At 32.3% G+C, this 19,145-nt stretch overlaps 1 protein-coding gene across 6 annotated transcripts in view; it reads left to right on the forward strand.

Annotated features, from left to right (window-relative positions):
- erc2 (ELKS/RAB6-interacting/CAST family member 2) overlaps positions 1-19,145 on the forward strand; it is a 61,565-nt gene that overhangs the window by 13,193 nt on the left and 29,227 nt on the right. For 5 of the 6 annotated variants that reach the window (XM_051122389.1, XM_051122394.1, XM_051122395.1 and 2 more), the window contains 2 exons: positions 15,423-15,449; positions 18,598-19,035. In XM_051122389.1, the coding sequence (XP_050978346.1) occupies positions 15,423-15,449; positions 18,598-19,035 (465 nt within the window). The remainder of the gene's footprint in view (positions 1-15,422; positions 15,450-18,597; positions 19,036-19,145) is intronic. The other variant, XM_051122392.1, reaches the window with a different exon arrangement.

Below are 19,145 nucleotides of genomic sequence, written 5' to 3' on the forward strand. Positions count from 1 at the left end.
GATTTTGAAAATACTTTTTTATCCTTTGAAATTCTAATATAATTCCGAATTTGAAGGTTTAATTTTAGTTTTAAAATTAAATATTTGTATTTGAAGGTTAAAACTAAATATATTTTAAATGTAAAAATTTAAAAATATATTAAAAAATTCCTTAACCAACAGTTTTTTCATCATATATTTAGCATAGATTTAAAATGTTGAAAATACTTTTTGTCCTGTGAAATCATAATATATTTCAACATTAGAAGGTTTAAACAAAATATTTTTTATTTGAAAAAACTGATTTTCTTAATGAACATTGTTTCTTTCCATTATATATTTAGCATAAATTTTAAATGTATTTTACAAAATGCCCTTTCTGCCCCTGAAGTGCATATTGCAATATATTTTGATGTTTGAAGGTTTAAACTTTTAAAAAAAATATTTAAACATTTTCTTAACCAACAGGTTTGTCATCATATATATAGCGTACAGTTAAAATGTGACTTTGAAAATACATTTTTGTCCCTGGAAATCGTAATATATTTCAGCATTTTGATTATATTTCCCTAACGATTTTTTCCAATTATATATTTAGCATAAATTTTCAAAATACCCTTTCTGCCCCTTAAAATGCATATTGTAATATATTTTGGCATTTGAAGGTTTATACAAGATTTTTCCTTAACCAACTTTAAAATATATGTTGCAAAATCCTCTTTTTTTGCCTTTTATGTGCTTTTAGTAGTCTAGATGCTACAATAAATTTTAAACTTGTTTGAAATCCATCCAGCCTTTTTCTGGCAAGCAAGAGAGAAGAAGATTTTAAGAAGACAAGGTATTGGGAAGTGTGAGCCAAAAAAAACATCAATTTTTTTCGATTCTACACAAATCAGTGCAAAGCAATCAAGAATTTCCTCAGTATTATTTGCTGACCTTCAGTCTGACAGTGTGCACTTGTGTTTAGCTGCAGTCCATCCATGTCCTCCAGCACGTCTGGATCTCAAGGACACTTGTGCATGTACTGAAGATACAGGCTTTACAAAGCAGACACGGCGTGCTGGGTTTATAACAGCGGTGACCAGACGCAATTAGTATAAGGCGCACGTCATCACATGCTGTTAGCGGTGCTCCGTTTTCACACCCCTCTTCGTGGCCACATGTTCCTGCTGCGAGTCTGGAGGTGGGAAGGCGATAGGTGGGCCGCCGTGATGCTGATCAGAGGAGGATCCTTCGTCACAGGGTATCACTTGGGATGCTCAGAGTGCCATATGACCTGCTGCTTTTTAGTATGTATACTATGCAGATTTTATGAATGAAATACTTCGATGACCTGCTACAAATACAGTCAGAGCACGGGAAAAATGGGTTGCTGAATCCCACAAAGCAATGCGCTCAAGTTGACATTTCCATTTCCAGACTGATAAAGTCATTATTTACCTTAGACAGAATTGGATAAAAAAATCAAATTACTTCAAAGCTGATAAGTAGACGCAGCTTGCTGAATTAAACATGCATCATAGTGAGGTCTTGAGACAACAAGCTGATTGGAATGTTTATTTTGCATAAGCCAACTGTTTTATATATTTACAAGAAAGATTAGGCTGTAAATTGTATGGTATCCTACTGAAAAAAAAAAAACAGCCTGAACCAGCCAGGAATTGTTTTGCTGCTTTTAGTTGGTTTCTAGCCTAGTCAGACTGGTCTTTTAGCTGGTTTAAAAGGGTTTTAGGTCAGTGGTTCCCAACTTTTTTTTTCAGGGGTCCCCTTCATTTTCTTAAAATATTTTTTTAAATAATGACATTAACAATTATTGCTGGATTTTACATGAACAAAGATGTTGGTTGGGGGCCTGCCAAATTACTTTGTTTATCTACTAAAATATATTACATATTAAAAAAATGTTTGACTGAAAAAAATTAAATCTCACACATTTTAGACTTTAAACCATTTTTGAGTAAATGGATATGCATTGAGCCTTTTCCACCACTGAATAAAAAATTAAAAAAGGTAATTGTGACTTTATATCACAATTCTGACTTTTTTTCTCATAATTTTTTTTTCTTAGAATTGCAAATATATATCTTGTAATTCTGACTTTTTTTCTCAGAATTGCATGTTTATATCCTGCAATTGTGATTTTTATCAGAATTCTGAGTTTATATCCTGCAATTGTGATTTTTCTCTCAGAATTGCATGTTTATATCTCGCAAATGTGACTTTTTTCTTAGAATTGCGAATTTATATCTCGCAATTCTGACTTTTTTTTCAGAATTATGAGTTTGTATCTCGCTGTTCTGACTTTTTTCTCAGAATTGCATGTTTATATCTCACAATTGTGACTTTTTTCTTAGAATTAAGAGTTTATATCTCACAATTTTGACTTTTTTCTCAGAATTGCATGTTTATATCTCACAATTCTGTCTTTTTTCTTAGAATTGCGAGTTTTTATCTCACAATTGTGACTTTTTTCTTAGAATTGCAAATTTACATCTCACATTTCTGACTTTTTTCTCAGAATTGTGATACAAACTTGAAATTCTGAGAAATGAAGTCGGAATTAAACTTGAATTATAAACTTGAAAGTCTGAGTTATAAAGTCAGAATTGCAAGATATATATTCTTTTTTCTCAGAATTGATATATATCTTGCAATTCTGACTTTTTTTCTCAGAATTGCATGTTTATATCTCGCAAATGTGATATTTTTCTTAGAATTTGGAATTTATATCTCACATTTGTGACTTTTTTTCTCAGAATTACAAATTTATATCTCGCAATTCTGACTTTTTTTCTCAGAATTATGAGTTTGTATCTCGCAATTCTGACTTTTTTCTCAGAATTGCATGTTTATATCTCACAATTGTGACTTTTTTCTTAGAATTCCAAGTTTATGTCTCACAATTTGTCTTTTTTTCTCAGAATTGCATGTTTATATCTCACAATTGTGACTTTTTTCTTAGAATTCCGAGTTTATATCTCACAATTGTGACTTTTTTCTTAGAATTGTGAGTTTATATCTCACAATTTAGACTTTTTTTCTCAGAATTGCGAGTTTATATCACGATTGTGACTTTTGAAGTTCTCAGAACATAAAATTTTAAATTCTGAGAACATAGTGTTTTTCCCCTTAAAATTGGACATATTTCGCAATTGTGAGGTTATATCAGTGAGGTATATATTTTCTGAGAAAAAAAAGTCAGAATTGCGAGATATAAACTTGCATTTGTCAAACTTGCATTTGTCACACTGTGACCATTTCATCCCTATTTGTAAATCCTTTGTAAATCTTTAGTTGGGTTGGGAACCACTGTTTTAGGTTTTTAGTTTTTTAGATGGTCAAGCTTGGTCTAAAATCAGAATACCATTCGACTCACACCATATATGAGTATGAGACTAGTATTCTAGTGTACTATTCTGAATTCAGCCTTAGAGACCAGCTAAAACCAGCATTTTTTTTTCAACAGTCTATTATTTAATTTAACATATAATCTTGGTTCAGTACGCTCAAAGTTGTATAGAGTATATAGTGCTTGAAAGTTTCTTATGCTTATCAAGGCTGCATTTATTTGACCAAAAATACAGTAAAAACAATAAAATTCTGAAATATTATTACAATTTAGAAAAACTGCTTTTTATTCGAATATTTTTTAAAACGTAATTTATTTCTGTGATGGAAAATCTGAATTTTCAGCATCATTACTCCAGTCTTCAGTGTCACATGATCCTTCAAAAATCATTCTAAGATGATGATTTGCTGCATCATAGATGTCTAAAGGAAAGAAAATGCTATCACATCAGACATGACGCTTGATGCTTTTTCCTCTTTTTGAATAAAATCTGAAAAGGGATGTTATAAAATTGCTTGTGACCTTCCGTTAAGTCTGGTAAACATTTTGCTCAGTGGGTTGAGAAAAAGCAGTGTGGATGTAAATAGACTAGCAACCTCTTGATCTTAGTCTAGTTCTTCTAAAACGGTCCTCTCCTCTTAGATTGATGGTTTCCGTGCCGTTAATAGCTGGGCTTTGATGAATGATGATCAAGCACATCCATTTAGTGTGTTAAGCTTGGTGCTAATGGCTCTTTTGTAGCTCAGGACTCAGAGGTGAGGTGAACGCATGAGTGAGAATGTCCTCGGGCGCCGTGGGCTAGTTTAACTCAAGTGTGGTTGGTTGTTGTCTTTTTCACTTTACCTCCCTCGCTCTCTCTCTCTCTGTCGCCTCCTCCGGTTCTCTGACTCCTCTCTCAATTTCTCAGCCCCTCGGGTGCCTGAAAGAAAGCCAATACAAAAAGGATTAGTGGGGGCTGACTTGTTTTTGATTTGTACAGTAACAAGATTTGATGATCTGTGTTTAAACATGACGCTATCGAGGAGAATAATGATCCACGCAGCATGGTTCAGCATGACTGAGAAAGCTAATAGAAGGCCAGATTTAGATCATTTAATGCTTGAAATTAATAAACCGTGTTGACTTTCAGTCCCCACTTTTCTGTTGCCACTAGCATGACCAAAAAAATATTGATTAAATTGTTTTTCCATCACTACCACCAGAGTGTATAATCATTAGAAAGCTATTATAGTTTTTATTAATATTTTTAATTAGTTTTTTTTTCTGCCTTCATTCTAATTTTAAAGCTTTAGTAATTTTCTAGTGAGTTTTTGTGATTTTATTAGTTTTAACTGTTTTAGTTTTTTATATTTTTTATTTTTATTTTTTATTTTAATTTTAGTAATTTAAAAAAAATCCTCGACTGCATTTAGCCCGTGTACAGTAACCGGCAAAATACCGGAAGTGGCGCGTTCCATTAGTAGACCGTTTTCCAAGGCTTCCTGATACAACAAAAGTTATCATTTACATAGTGGAGCGTCTCAAACTCCATCTCTGTATATTGTAACGTTCATCTAAGAACGCAACGTCGACATTTCACCAGACTAGTAAGGTAAATCGTTTATAAACCTACACAAACACAGACGAAAACATTACCATCGTTCTCAGTATGCTAACCGTTAGTCGCGATTTCAAAATAAAAGCTCATACCTTCAGTTTAAACGTTTTGATGTCCACATTCAAAAAATGACAGCGGCTGTAGCATTTCTGTGGTAAAGAAATAGCCAAATATTAAAGACTAAGTGGACATTTGAGTTAAATGTCGTTTGGTCAATATTAAACAAGGATTAAATCGCGAAGAAATTTGTAAAAACAATCGTCAGGCCGTTGGCACCCTCTGCAGGCATGTGATATTATACATAATGTACATTAGCTCTATTGTTTATAAAATATAATAAGTATTTTCAGAGTTGTGTTCAATAAAACCACATAATTACTCGCTTTTGATACTTTACCTGAACCAATTATTATCACCTCATTACTATTATGTATATTTTAATCGATTGATTACTCGATTACTACAATAATTGTTAGTGACAACCCTAATTTAATTTTAAATAAATCTTATTTTATCTAACTGTTTTTATGGTTTTAGTTTACTATAATATCCCTGCTACAGAGTTTATTTTCAGGCTTACATGATGCTATCTTGTGCAATCTAGTCTGTTTTGTGGTAATTAGAATCTGATCTGACATTTCGTGCTGTTATAAATCATCTAGGGCGTAATCTAATGCTATACAACCAGAATATTAGCATTTAAATGAGCATGCTCATTTCATCCAGTGTTAGCGTGGGCATATGCTGTAATTGAGACATGACTCTCTGCAGAGCCCCTTTTGGCATCTGATCCAGAGGTCTGTGGAAGCTTACGGTTCAACGGCAGCTTGTAACATGCAAACTCAACCATCCAGTCGACGCAAACTAAATCGGAACGAAGTTGCAAAGTCCGTCACACTACTTGATCTTTTGAGGGAGCCTCTGACAAAATATTTGACATTTGATGTCTGATTTTCACATTTGTTTCCCTGCAGAAATGATGTCAGTGAGAAGTGCTTTTATCCGTTTTGATTTTCATATATTCATGAAATCATTTAACCTTCATCAGCACTCAGTGGTTTTGAGGTCATTACACTACAATTATTTTATTTAGCAAGGGCACATTAAACTGATCAAAAGGGAAAGTAAAGACAATTATAAGACAGTTTGTTCATTTGAATTTCTGTTCTTCAAGGGGGGGAAAAATAACTGTTTTCAACATTGATAATAATAAGAAATTTTCTCGAGCAGCAAATCAGCATTTTAAAATGATTTCTGAAAGATCATGTGCTACTGAAGACTGCTTTGCAAGATTCAGCTTTGCATCACAGGAATAAATTACATTTTACAATATATTCAAATAGAAAACAGTTATTTTAAATTGTAATAATTTCACAATTGTACTGTTTTTACTGTATTTTACTGTATACAATATTGTGTTGATCTTGATTTTTAAGTTTTAATAATTTTCTAGTGAGTTTTTGTGATTTTATTAGTTCTTCAAATTATCTTAAATGTTTATAAAGTTTTTTTTTTCAATTATTTTATTTCAGTTATAGTTTTTTTTTCTATTTTAATTTTTGTTAGTTTTAATAATTAGTTGTGTGTATTTTTTATTTTAAGTTTTAGTTTGTTATTTTAGTATATCAATTACTATTATAAATGTATTATAATAGTATATAATAATGAAATCATATTATTAATATTATTACAACTTATTATTATAAATTGTAATGATATTTCACAATTTTACTGATTTTGCTGCATAAAAGACGTCTTTCAAACACAACCCTAAACGTTTGAACAGTATTGTTAGTCATTCATATTTAGTTTTTTTTTTTTTTTTTTAGGTTTTAATAGTAGCTTTCGAAGTAAAAACTATCTTGCAAGGTGTGGGTACTACCAAAGTGTAGTATCATTAGGAAACTATTATAGTTTGTATTAATACTTTTAATTAGTTTTTTTTATATATATATTTTGTGTTGATCTTAATAAGTTTTAGTAATTTTCTAGTTAATTTTTTGTGATTTTTATTAGTTCTTTGAAGTATCTTAATTGTCTATATAATTTTTATTTTTATAAGTTATTTTTATTTCAGTTATAGTTTTTCAGATGTGTATATTTTTAATTTTATTTCAGTTTTAGTTTGTTATTTTAGTATATTAATTACTATTAAAATTGTTATTATTATTAATAATTATAATGATAACAATATATAATAATTGAAATAATGTTATATTATTATTATTAATATTAATACAATTTATTATTATAAATTTTACAATTTTACTGTTTTTACTGTGTTTTTTGACAAATAAATGCAGCTTTGGTGAGCATAAAAGACGTCTTTCAAACACAACCCTAAACTTTTGAACAGTGTTGTTAGTCATTCATATTTAGTATTTTTTTTTTTTTTTTTAGGTTTTAATAGTAGCTTTCGAAGTAAAAGCTGTCTTGGAAGGTGTGAGTATCTTACATAAGGAATTAAAAAGTGTTTCTCCAAATTCAAGCAACTTTGGTTCAGTGCTATATTTATCCAGTAAAACATAAGATTTATTGTCAAAACGTCATGTACAGTAAATTAGCTTTTTTTTCAAGCATGTTTGAGCATCTAAAAGCAGGCTAAAAAAATCAGGTGAATTTATTTGCAGAAGAACAAACATGGAAACAGTTTCATTAACTTATTTCAAAACCAGCAATAAAACAATGATATTATAAATGTAGCTTTATTCCAAATATTGCTAAAAAGGGCGTAAAAGGCGTGTATTACATTCCCAAGGTGGCATATTTACGTTTTTCTGTGAGGGATCAGTGTCCTTGTATTGTTCCTGGCATGACTAAGCCAAAAGAAGGGAATCGTGGATAGCAGCGAGGCCTCCGTTCCCTGGAGTCACGGCTAACAAAGTAATGATCTTCGATCGCATTCTTTCCCTGTTCAAACTAATTGGTAAAAACTAAATCCGAGGCACAGACACTGATTCTTTAATCGGTGATTTTTTGCATGCATTCATCGCTATTACCAGTCTAGAGCGGAGGAGGAAACTAAATGGGAATGGATGGATGGGTGAAAAGCACATTTGCAAGGGGAAATAGTGGCCGGAGGGAATTAGAAGACAGATTAGCAAAACAACGCTCTGTGATGGACGAGTGAAGAATTGAAAGAGGGAAGAAATGTTGTTTTCTTTTTCTAGTCAGTGTTTTTTGTGAATAACGAGACTATAAATAAGTGTGTGTGTGTGTGGGTGATTGTGGAGAAGAACATTAACTACAGTTGCTCCGGCATAGATTGTGGTTATTGATCTTCAGCATGTACTGCTGAGCCCTGGTGTGTGTGTGTGTGTGTGTGTGTGTGTGAATGTGTGCGAGTGTGTGAGCGTTTGTTGTGTCCGAGCATGCAGCAGTGATAATCCCCGAGGTGTTTAGTGGCTTTGGCTATCCACATATGAAATATTTGTTTATTTATTAATTTTTATTAATATGTCTTCTTCATTTATATTTATTAAAATATACAGGGGTTGGACAGTGAAACTGAAACACCTGGGTTTAGACCACAATTAGTATGCCGTTTGGCCTCCTTTTGCAGCCAATACAGCATTATTTCATCTTGGGAATGACAAATACAAGTCCTGCACAGTAGCCAGAAGGATTTTGAGCCATTCCTTTCGCAGAACAGTGGCCAGGTCACTATGTGATGTTGGTGTATGAAAACATTTCCTGACTCGCTCCTCCAAAACACCCCAAAGTGGCTCAATAATATTCAGATCTGGTGACTGTGCAGGCCATGGGAGATGTTTAACTTTACTTTCATGTTCATCAAATCACTCTTGTCACCAGTCTTGCTGTGTGTATTGGTGCATTATCGTCCTAATACACGGCACCACCTTCAGGGTACAATGTTTGAGCTATTGGGTGCACATAGTCAACCTTCACACTCTGCTCTTATTGGTGGAATGTGCCATCAGTAAAGACTGGCCACCAGGCTGCATAAATATAGCCATGAAACCTCCAACACTATATTGGCCAGTGTTTCAGTTTCATTGTCCAACCCCTGTATATATATTTCTATCTTTTAATACTTCTTCATTAATATTTTTATTTAATATTTCTAATTCATTAATATCATCTCTTGTTTTTCACTTCATTTTCATTGTGGTCAAGTCACAAATTTATCTCTATTTATTCATTTATTGTTAATAATTCTTCTCTGTTGTCTACTCACAAATTTCTCAGTATGTAATCATTATTATTTTTTGTATTAATAATGCTTCTTTTTAATTTTTAATTACTTTTCATTGCGCTCCGGTCACAAAATTATAGTGCTTATTTATGTTTTATTTAATCTTTTTTTTTCTACTTCTCTTCCTTTTCATTGTGGTTCAGTCACAAAATTATCAGTGCTTATTTATGATGTTTCAAATTAGTATTTAATCTTTTTTCCCTTCTTCACTTCCTTTTCATTGTGGTTCATTTATTTGTTTTTATTAATATTTCTTCTCTTTCTTTTTATTTTTCACTTCATTGTTACTGTTGTCTACTCACAAATATATCAGTATTTATTTCATATTATTTATTTTATTAATATTTCTTTTTTTTTTACTCCCTTTTTTGTGGTCCAGTCACAAAATGATCCCTGCTTGTTTATTATGTTTTAAATTAATATTTAATCTTTTCCCCCTTCTTCACTTAATTTTCATTCATTAATTTATTTATTACTATTAATATTTATTTGTATTTTTCACTTCATTGTAACTGTTGTCTGCTTACAAATATATCAGTGTTTATTTATTATTATTTATTTTATTAATATTATTTAATGTAATTTATAATTAATTTTATTAATAATATTAATTTTATTAATAATATATTAATAATTTTTTTTTTTTTTTACTCTTTTTTTGTGGTCCAGTCACAAATGTATCTTTTTTTTTTCACCTATCACCTCTCTCCGTTTTTTACTTCCTTTTCATTGTGGTTCAGTCACAAATGTATCATTATTTATTTATTTTTATTCATATTTTTTATCTTTTTATTTTTTACTTTATTGTACCTGTTCTCTACTCATAAATTTATCAGTATTTATTTATTATTTATTTTATTAATATTCTCCATTTTTCTTTTTACTCTCTTATCATTGTGGTCCAGTCACAAATTATTTATTTACATACTAAAATATCACTTCCTTCATGGTCCAGTCACAAATTTGTCTGTGTTTATTCACATCACAGCATGAACAGATTAACATATGACCATCTGCATTTACATATCAATCCTCTTGATACATCATGTTGAATGCAGTATGCTGGTGAGCTAATCATAACAGAGATTATACAAGTTTTAAAGGTACAGTAGCACAAACATGTTATGTAATTTCACTGGTCTGAGGGAGATTAGAAAACAGTCACGTACAACTTTCTGACTTAAGACATCTTGACTAATGATAAAAGTAGACTTTTGTGGGAAAAAAATTGAAATGCTACAAAATTGATCGCTTTAATGCTATTTTTTATATCCCAGCTGTTGTTTTGGCTTTCACTGTAATCATTCAGTTAGAGGTGCAGTAACATTTACCGTGGTGGTTGACAGCCAGAGCCAAATATTTTCACATTTGGACTGAGCTGATCGATGTTGTGGAGAAAGATGAAGCGTCTGTCGTGGGGGTGGACGTGAAAGAGTGTGTGTGTGTATGTGTGTGTGTGTGTGTGTGTGTGCGTACAGACTCGACTTCATTGGTATATGTCAGATGTTGTGTTAGGATCTGTGTTCCTGAAATTTGTTCTGCCCAGAAGGAAAAGATTTGGACATTTAGCTTGATTTTTCACTTCTCTGAGACCATTACAGTTCATAATATGAAGATCAACAAACACTAGCACAACAAATTTATGTGTAAATCACAGAACCATTTGCACATAAAACCTTCTTATGTAAATTGCTGGATTCAGTTCAATACAGTGGTTTTGTGGATTACTTAAGAAGAAATTTGTTTTGTTCTGCTTGTGTTTTATGAATGAGGCCCTATAATCTCATAGTCAACATTTCTTCACTAGTACTCAAGGGTGCAGAATTTAGTAGGGACATGGATCCCGAATCATTTGATTCAGATCAGGACTTTGATGTAGGTTCACAAATCATTTGATTCAGATCGGGACTTTGATGTGGGTTCACAAATCATTTGATTCAGATCAGGACTTCGGAGGGGGTTCGGGAATCATTTGATTCAGATCAGGACTTTGGTGCGGGTTCGCAAATCATTTGATTCAGATCGAGACTTCGGAGCGGGTTTACAAATAATTTGTTTCAGATCGGGACTTTGTTGTGGGTTCACTAATTATTTGATTCAGATTGGGACTTCGGAGCGGGTTTGCAAATAATTTGATTCAGATTGGGACTTTGATGTGGGTTCACAAATCATTTGATTCAGATCGGGACTTTGATGCTGGTTCGCGAATCATTTGATTCAGATCAGCACTTCGGAGGGGGTTCGGGAATCATTTGATTCAGATTAGAACTTCGGAGCGGGTTTGCAAATCATTTGATTCAGATCGGGACTTTGATGTGGGTTCACAAATCATTTGATTCAGATCAGGACTTTGATGTGGGTTCACAAAACATTTGATTCAGATCAGGCTTTGGAGCGGGAGCACAAATCATTTGATTTAGATCTGGCCATCGGTGCGGGTTCACGAATCATTTGATTCAGATCAGGACTTTGGAGTGCGTATGAATCATTTGATTCAGATCAGACTTCAGATCAGATCAGATTTTTTTCTGATTTTTATGTTAAACAGAACACATCAAGCCATTGAGGCAGTACAAAAAAAAAAAATATATATATATATATATATATATATAATACACAAATACAGATCCCTTAAGAAAATGAACTGTGGTTTTACTATAGTAAAAGGGTAACCATGTGTTTTTGTATAACCACAGTTTTACTACGTATAGCACTGTTATATGGTTAGTGTAGCAAAACCAAGGTTAATTTGAGGTTTAACAGTAAACGTTTTTTTTTTTTTTTTTTTTTTTTTTTGGAATGAGGGATGTGTTGCCAGGTTAAAAAAAAAAAAAAATTAATAGTTTTACACCTTAAGAGGATGAATAGGATGAATATAGAGATGCATATTTGAACACTTTTGTAACATTATAAATGCCTTTACTGTCAATTTCGATAGGCTACTCCAAGATATTTGAAAGAATACTGTGTTACTATAATGACATCTTTTCCAAAACACATGTAACATTTTAATTTTGTAAATACATTCTTCGCTCTCACTTTTTTAAAGCTAGCATAAAGTTACAATATGCAGAGGGATTAAATTTGTCCACAGAATGACAAATTGACTGAAAAATTGTTTCTCTTGGATGCATGATGCTGAGACATGTGTGATAATAATAGGGGGTAATGAGTAATGAGCGGGAGAGGAAGTGATGCGGGCTTCCTCAGGGATGCTTTGGAATATTCCTGCTGCCAACTCTCCTGATGCCGCCTCTCGCTTTATCACGCGCTGCCGTATGGGATACATATTCATGACTGCCTATGCTTCAGTGCATCTGAGAGCTCCTCACACACACACAACATGAAAGTTGAACACTTCTGAATGACTCAGCTAACTCTACTCAAACCTCACGCTCTTAAAGGGACAGCTCACCCATAAATGAAAATTCTATTATTGTTCCAAGGGCGACATGAGTATTAGTAAATGATGACTGAATTTTTTGGGGGGGGTGAATGGTCCCTTTAAATGCACATCTCTAGCTGTAAGGAATGGAGTTTATTCTGGCCGCCGTTTTGCAACCCAGGGGACTGTGGCTCTTTGCAAACTGTTGTAATTATGCAAATGGAATAATTGGACCGTTTCCTAGAATTCTTTGCCAGGCAAGACAGATTATTGATCGGAGACGGAAAGAGAAGGAGAGGATAAGGAATTGGGAAGGAGACAGATAGACAAAAGGGAGAGAGAGAGACAAATGTCCTGTGTCCTTAATAAACTTCCCTCTCCTGAAAGAAACCCGATCTACGCTGTGAAGAGTGAAAACACAAAAATAGAGCTGTAGAAATAAAGAGTTTATTCGGTCGACAAATTTAATTAGTCAAACTCTCATCTCCTGTGCCTTTTTTTTTGTTGTGTGTGCCGTGCATATCTAAATGCGTATCCGTAGCATTTATCTGGGATAAACGAGTGCACGTGTTTGATTTTGTGTGTGTCCGCTTGCAGTTGTGCGTGAATGTGTGTGTCTGCTTAAGGAGTCTGAATTAATTTGCTAATGTGCCTGCGGTAAACGCAGACGATTCCCTACAGCTGCATTCGATTCTTTAAGAGGTAATGAGCGCAGACGGAGCGCAGTATCAGCACTGAGTCATAAAAGCCAATTAGTTATTTCTAAAGACATAATATCGGTAGTTAGATTAAAAGGAGTTAATCTCACAAACCTGCCAAGACCATAATCAGGTCATATTTCACCAAATCAAAATAAAGAAGAAATTATATTTTACTTAAATACAATGGGGCTGTTCTTATTATCATTAAAATTCATGCGTAAAAATTGTGCATTAGAGTAGTAAATTTTGTGTGTGTGTGTGTGTATACACTACCAGTCAAAGTTTTTTGAACAGTAAGATTTTTAATGTTTTTTTTTTTTAAAGAAGTCTCTTCTGCTCACCAAGCCTGCATTTATTTAAGTACAGCAAAACAGTAATTTCTGAAAATATTTTTACTTTTTAAAATAACTGTTTTCTTTTTTGTTTTTATTTTAAAATGTAATTTATTCCTGTGATTTCAAAGTTTAATTTTCAACATCATTACTCCAGTCACATGATCCTTCAAAAATAATTCTAAAATTCAGACTTGCTGCTCAAAAAACATTTATTATTATTATGTTGAAAACAGCCGGGTAGGTTTTTTTCAGGTTTCTTTGATGAATAGAAAGTTCAGAAAAACAGCATTTATCTGAAATGGAAATCTTTTGTAACATTATAAATGTCTTGATAATCACTTTTGATTAATTTTAAGCATCCTTACTAAAAAAAAAAGTATCAAAAATTATACTGACCTCAAGTTTTTGAATGGTATTGTGTATAATATTACAAAAGCTTTTTATTTCAGATAGATGCTGCTCTTTGGATCTTTGTGTTCATCAAAGAATCCTGAAATAAAATGCAATAATAATAATAATTATTATTAAAAAATAAAAAAAGCTCATAATTCTGACTTATACCGCTCAGTTCTAAGTTCAAAATTCTGAGAAGAAATGCTAGGATATAAGAATTGTGAGATATAAACTTGCAATTTTGAGAAGAAAAATCTGAATGTATTGAATTACCTTTTTATTTTTTTATTTTTATAAAAACAAACTGAATTGCGAGGTGTACACTCACAATATAAATATGTGAGCAATATCACACAAGAAGCTGTGCAATATGGCTGTATACCGGCACCACTGTGATTCAGCCGTAGGTAGTAACAGCATGCCGATATACAGCCATATCACACGGCTACAAGTGTGATATTGCATTTATACAACAGTTCGACAGCACGAGTGTGTAAATACATAAGAAACAACGAGTGTTTTTAAAAACCCTTTTTTGTGTGAACTACCTCCTTCCACCACAGATTCAAATCTCAGTTTGACAGTTTAACATCTAAGCCCAGGCCTCATCTTATCTTATACGCTGAAGCAAATGTTCAAACAGACGTTATCTTTATAAAACAAACTGCATATTTAATGTCTAAACAAGTACATTCTTGCCTAAAAAAACACCTAAAACTACATTCCATAACACAAAAACAGCATTATTTATTAAATTATAGTGGATTTGGCGTCTACCATAACACACTGTGAGAAATACAAAAGGTGGAGTGATACAAACTGGAGTTCTGTTATCACTAGAATATCACACTCCTCTCAGCCAGATTCAGGAATGAGAAAGAACTGTTGTGCATATATATATATGCATTATGTATGCATTGTCAAGTATCAAACACATTAAAGCGATCTTGTTTTAGCAGTTTGCATGAAGGACTGTGTGAAGAGAATGTATAATGGCAGAAGTGTACCAGCCCAAAACAGCATTTCTTACATAAGACTGAGTGCCCGTTGATCTGGAACTAAGGCAGGCTGGCACAAGCCAGCTCACAGTTCACTCCCGTGTGTCTAAAACAGCACTTCCCTTCCCTCTGCTGGTCAAACGCAGGCATTACAGTGCCACGGCACACATAAATCCCAGCGCATTTATCCTGTTTAATATCTGACGTCTTTCCAGAATGCTCATTCACATTAGCTTTATGACTTCCTCTGGTCTTTAATCGTATTTTCCATTCTGTTATGGTTTTTCCATTAACAATGTGTTTGTATACGGTGTCCCGAATGTAAAATGCCTCATTATTCTTTGTAATTGAATCCTTTTGAATAATGCTATCAGTTTGTTTTTGTGTCATTGCTTATTCCATCTCCTTCTGCACTCACTCTGCTGTGTTTTTCATTGTTTCTGTTTTGTTGCACTCCACAATCATGCAGCACCTGTTGGACGCCAGGAGGACAAAGGTTTGTTGTCATGTTCGCCATCACTAACGTGCGCAGAACATGGTCTCTGATCTTTTAACCAAACCAGACTGTACCCTGAAACTGATCCCTGGATTTGGATTTTATGGGTTTCTTTGAGTGTTGTTCTTATCTACTAGGGATGCACAATAATGGTGACCATATCAGTATTAACTAATATTAATTAGTTATTAACTAATGTTAATTTTTTATTTTATTTTATTAATTTAATTATTATTTATTTTATTATTTTATTTTTAATTTAATTTGATTCATTATTTTATTTTGTATTTTATTTTATTAATAGGTATTTTATCTGAAGCCATTTCCTCATTTCTACATTTCTGCCAGATTTCAGTTACCATTTTGTATGGTGCATAATTTTACAATTTTACCAGCTTTAGAAGCTTCAGGCTTTTATTTATTTTTTAAATATTTTTTCTGTTTTCTTTTTAAGTTTTAGTAATATTTTTTATTTGCCTTTATTATTTTTTTTTATCAGTTTGTTTAAGAAGTATTTATTTATTTATTTATTTAAGTTTGAGTAATTTTAGTTCTTAAATATATATATTTTTTTTTTTCATTTTGATGCCAAAGGAACATAACTAAATTTCATTTAATTTTTTATCAAATATTTATATTTTGATTTAAGTTTTATTTTAATGAACTAAAATGATTTTTAATTATTTTAAATTTAAATATAATTATTTAACGGTAACAATATAGCTTCATTTTTCTGTAAAGCTGCTTTAAAACTATATCTATCTTGAAAAGTGGTATACAAATAAATGTGAATTGAATTGACTGAGTTTGAAAAAAGAAACAGGCAAAACATTGGCAAATGGATTTCATTATTAGCTATCTAAATCAGATAAACTTTTTATATCAGTGCATCCCTACTAGCTGCTGATCTGAGACCATTGCAGTTTTAATTATCACTTTAACTGGATCAGATCTTTATGTAAGGACAACCTCAATAAGGAACATTTTCCCTTATCTGCCCCTCCACGTTCCTTCGAGATAAGCTAAGGCGGGGTAGCCAGGCTTTAAATACCTAATTTTTTCTTAAAATCCTGACCAAAAGCATGCCTGTGATCCTTGACTGAACCTGTTCTTCAGTCAGAATTGTGTGTTCTGTTTGTGATAGCGCAAGAATGTGTGATGATCTAAATTTCCTGATACGAGTGTGGATTATCTGATCCAGTTCTGGGCCCATATACTCTCTCATTCCGCCGAAGGCGTCACATGTGCCACGTAGACCCCAAAACCCCATTATCTTGTAACTATTTGTAGCACAGTTTTTGTCATTAACCTTATTTAAGCAGTTATTAGTTAGTGTTTCCTCAAGAGAAACCTTATCCTTCCTGTTTCCTTTCCTAGAATAGACCTCACTGTGTTTTTCCGCTGTATCCTTCATTTGAATTCCTTTACTAGGATATATATCCAGATACTGCTTATGAATGCAAATATGAACCAGTAAAGATGTAATCTAAACTCAAACCATGTGACACTACAATGTCATAGGATATCAGTTCTAGCCCCGCCCACAGTGAAATCCCACTGGTCAAAAGCAGTGCTATTTTAGTATTATTTATATACTATAATAGCATTCATTAATATTTTAATTAGCTTTTATTTATTATTTTAATTTTAGTTAAAGTTTTAGTAATTTAGTGATTTTAGTTATGTGATGCTATCATGTTTATTAGGTTTTTTGGCTTTAATTCAAAAATCAATTCGGCTTCAATGTAATAATTACAACTGACAAGGCAGTATTTCTAATTTTTTAACGATTACAATTTTAATCTAAAATTTATACTTTATTTTATTACAGTGATATGTAATTTACCAAATTTTGTTTTGTGCTTTAGCCCTGTTTATTGTTTTTTTTTTAAGTTTTAATTTTAGTAATTTTAGTACTTCTAAACTTAAAATGATTTATTTCAGTTGTCAAGGCAACATTTCTAATTTTCATTTTTTAAATTAAAAATTTTAAATCTAACATTTATATTTAATTTTATAACAGATTTATTTCAATTACTTTAAACAGTTTTTAATAATTTTATATGAAGTGTTAATATGTTTTATGTGCTTTTGCCCTACTTTTAGTTTTTTTTTCCATTTCAGTTTTAGTTTTAGTAATTTTTCAACTTAAAAATGATGTTGACAAGGCAAAATTTCTATTTTTTGTTTTTACGATAAAATTTTTAATCTGACATTTACATGTAATTTTAGAACAGGTTTATTTTAATTACCTAAAACAATTTTAATAGTTTTAGGTGAATTTTTAGTAGTTTTGTTATGTGCTTTTGCTGTTTATTAATTTTTTTAGTTTTAGTTTTAGTTTTTTAAGTAAAAAATTTGTACCTAACATTTATATCTCATTTTATAACAGGTTTATTTCAGTTACCTAAAACAGTTTTTAATAGTTTATGTGAAGTTTTAGTAAATTTGTTGTGCTTTTGCTCTGTTTTTTAGTTGTTGGTTTTTTTTTGTTTTGTTTTTTTTTTCAGTTTTATTTTTAGTAATTTTTGTGCTTCAACCTAATCTTGTTTATTTCACGTGCCAAGGCAACATTTCTAATTTTCGTTTTTTTAAGTTCATTTTTTTTCAGGTTTATTTCAGTTACCTAAAACAATTTTAATACCTTTATGTGAAGTTTTAGTAGTTTTATGTGTTTTTTTTCCTGATTATTGTTTTTTTATTTCAGTTGTAGTTTTAGTAATTTTAGTACTTTAACCTTCACTTATTTATTTTCTAATTTTTCATTTCTAATTTTTATTAATTTTTTTATCTAACAATTATATTTCATTTTATAACAGGCTTATTTCAGTTACCTGAAACAGTTTTTAAAAGTTTAGTTTTAGTTTAACAACAACAACAACAACACTTTTTCCAACATCAGTTTCATTCTGATTGGCTTTTGTCACTTTTCAGCTTTTAAACTTTCTTGAAGGATGGGAAAAAATGCTTGACACAGTGCAGTATGTTTATGCATCACAGTGGGGTCTATTTTTTCCAAATCTAACCTGAAATTTCTAACCTCAAGACATGTTCTGAATGGGTCTGGTTGAGGATACCTTCTGATTATTGTCTATATAAAGACCCCAAGCCCTGTTATGTTCATTTCTGCTTTCATTTCCTTCTCCAGCACCTCCAACTGACCATCCAGGCCCTGCAGGATGAGTTAAGGACCCAACGCGACCTCAACCATCTTCTCCAGCAGGAGAGCGGATCGCGGGCCAGCGGCGGTGAGCACTTCACCACCATCGAGCTGACCGAAGAGAACTTCCGCCGGCTCCAAGCTGAACATGACCGTCAGGCCAAAGAGCTCTTCCTCTTGAGGAAGACACTGGAAGAGATGGAGCTGAGGATTGAGACGCAGAAACAGACGCTGGGAGCTAGAGACGAGTCCATAAAGAAGCTGCTAGAGATGCTGCAGAGTAAAGGGCTTCCCCCAGCCTCAGGGAGAGCATCGGATGAGGAAGAGCAAGAACGAGCCAGGCGTATCGCAGAGGCTGAAGCTCAGCTGGGCCACCTAGAGGTGATATTAGACCAGAAGGAGAAGGAAAACATCCATCTGAGAGAGGTATCAAGTTCTACTCAAAACTTTTTGAAACATACAAGTCACTTAAAGGAACAGTTCACCCAAAAATTAATATGCTGTCATCATTTACTCACTTTTTCCAAACCTGTATG

Source organism: Labeo rohita, chromosome 11, assembly GCF_022985175.1.
Source record: "Labeo rohita strain BAU-BD-2019 chromosome 11, IGBB_LRoh.1.0, whole genome shotgun sequence".
NCBI lineage: Eukaryota > Metazoa > Chordata > Actinopteri > Cypriniformes > Cyprinidae > Labeo > Labeo rohita.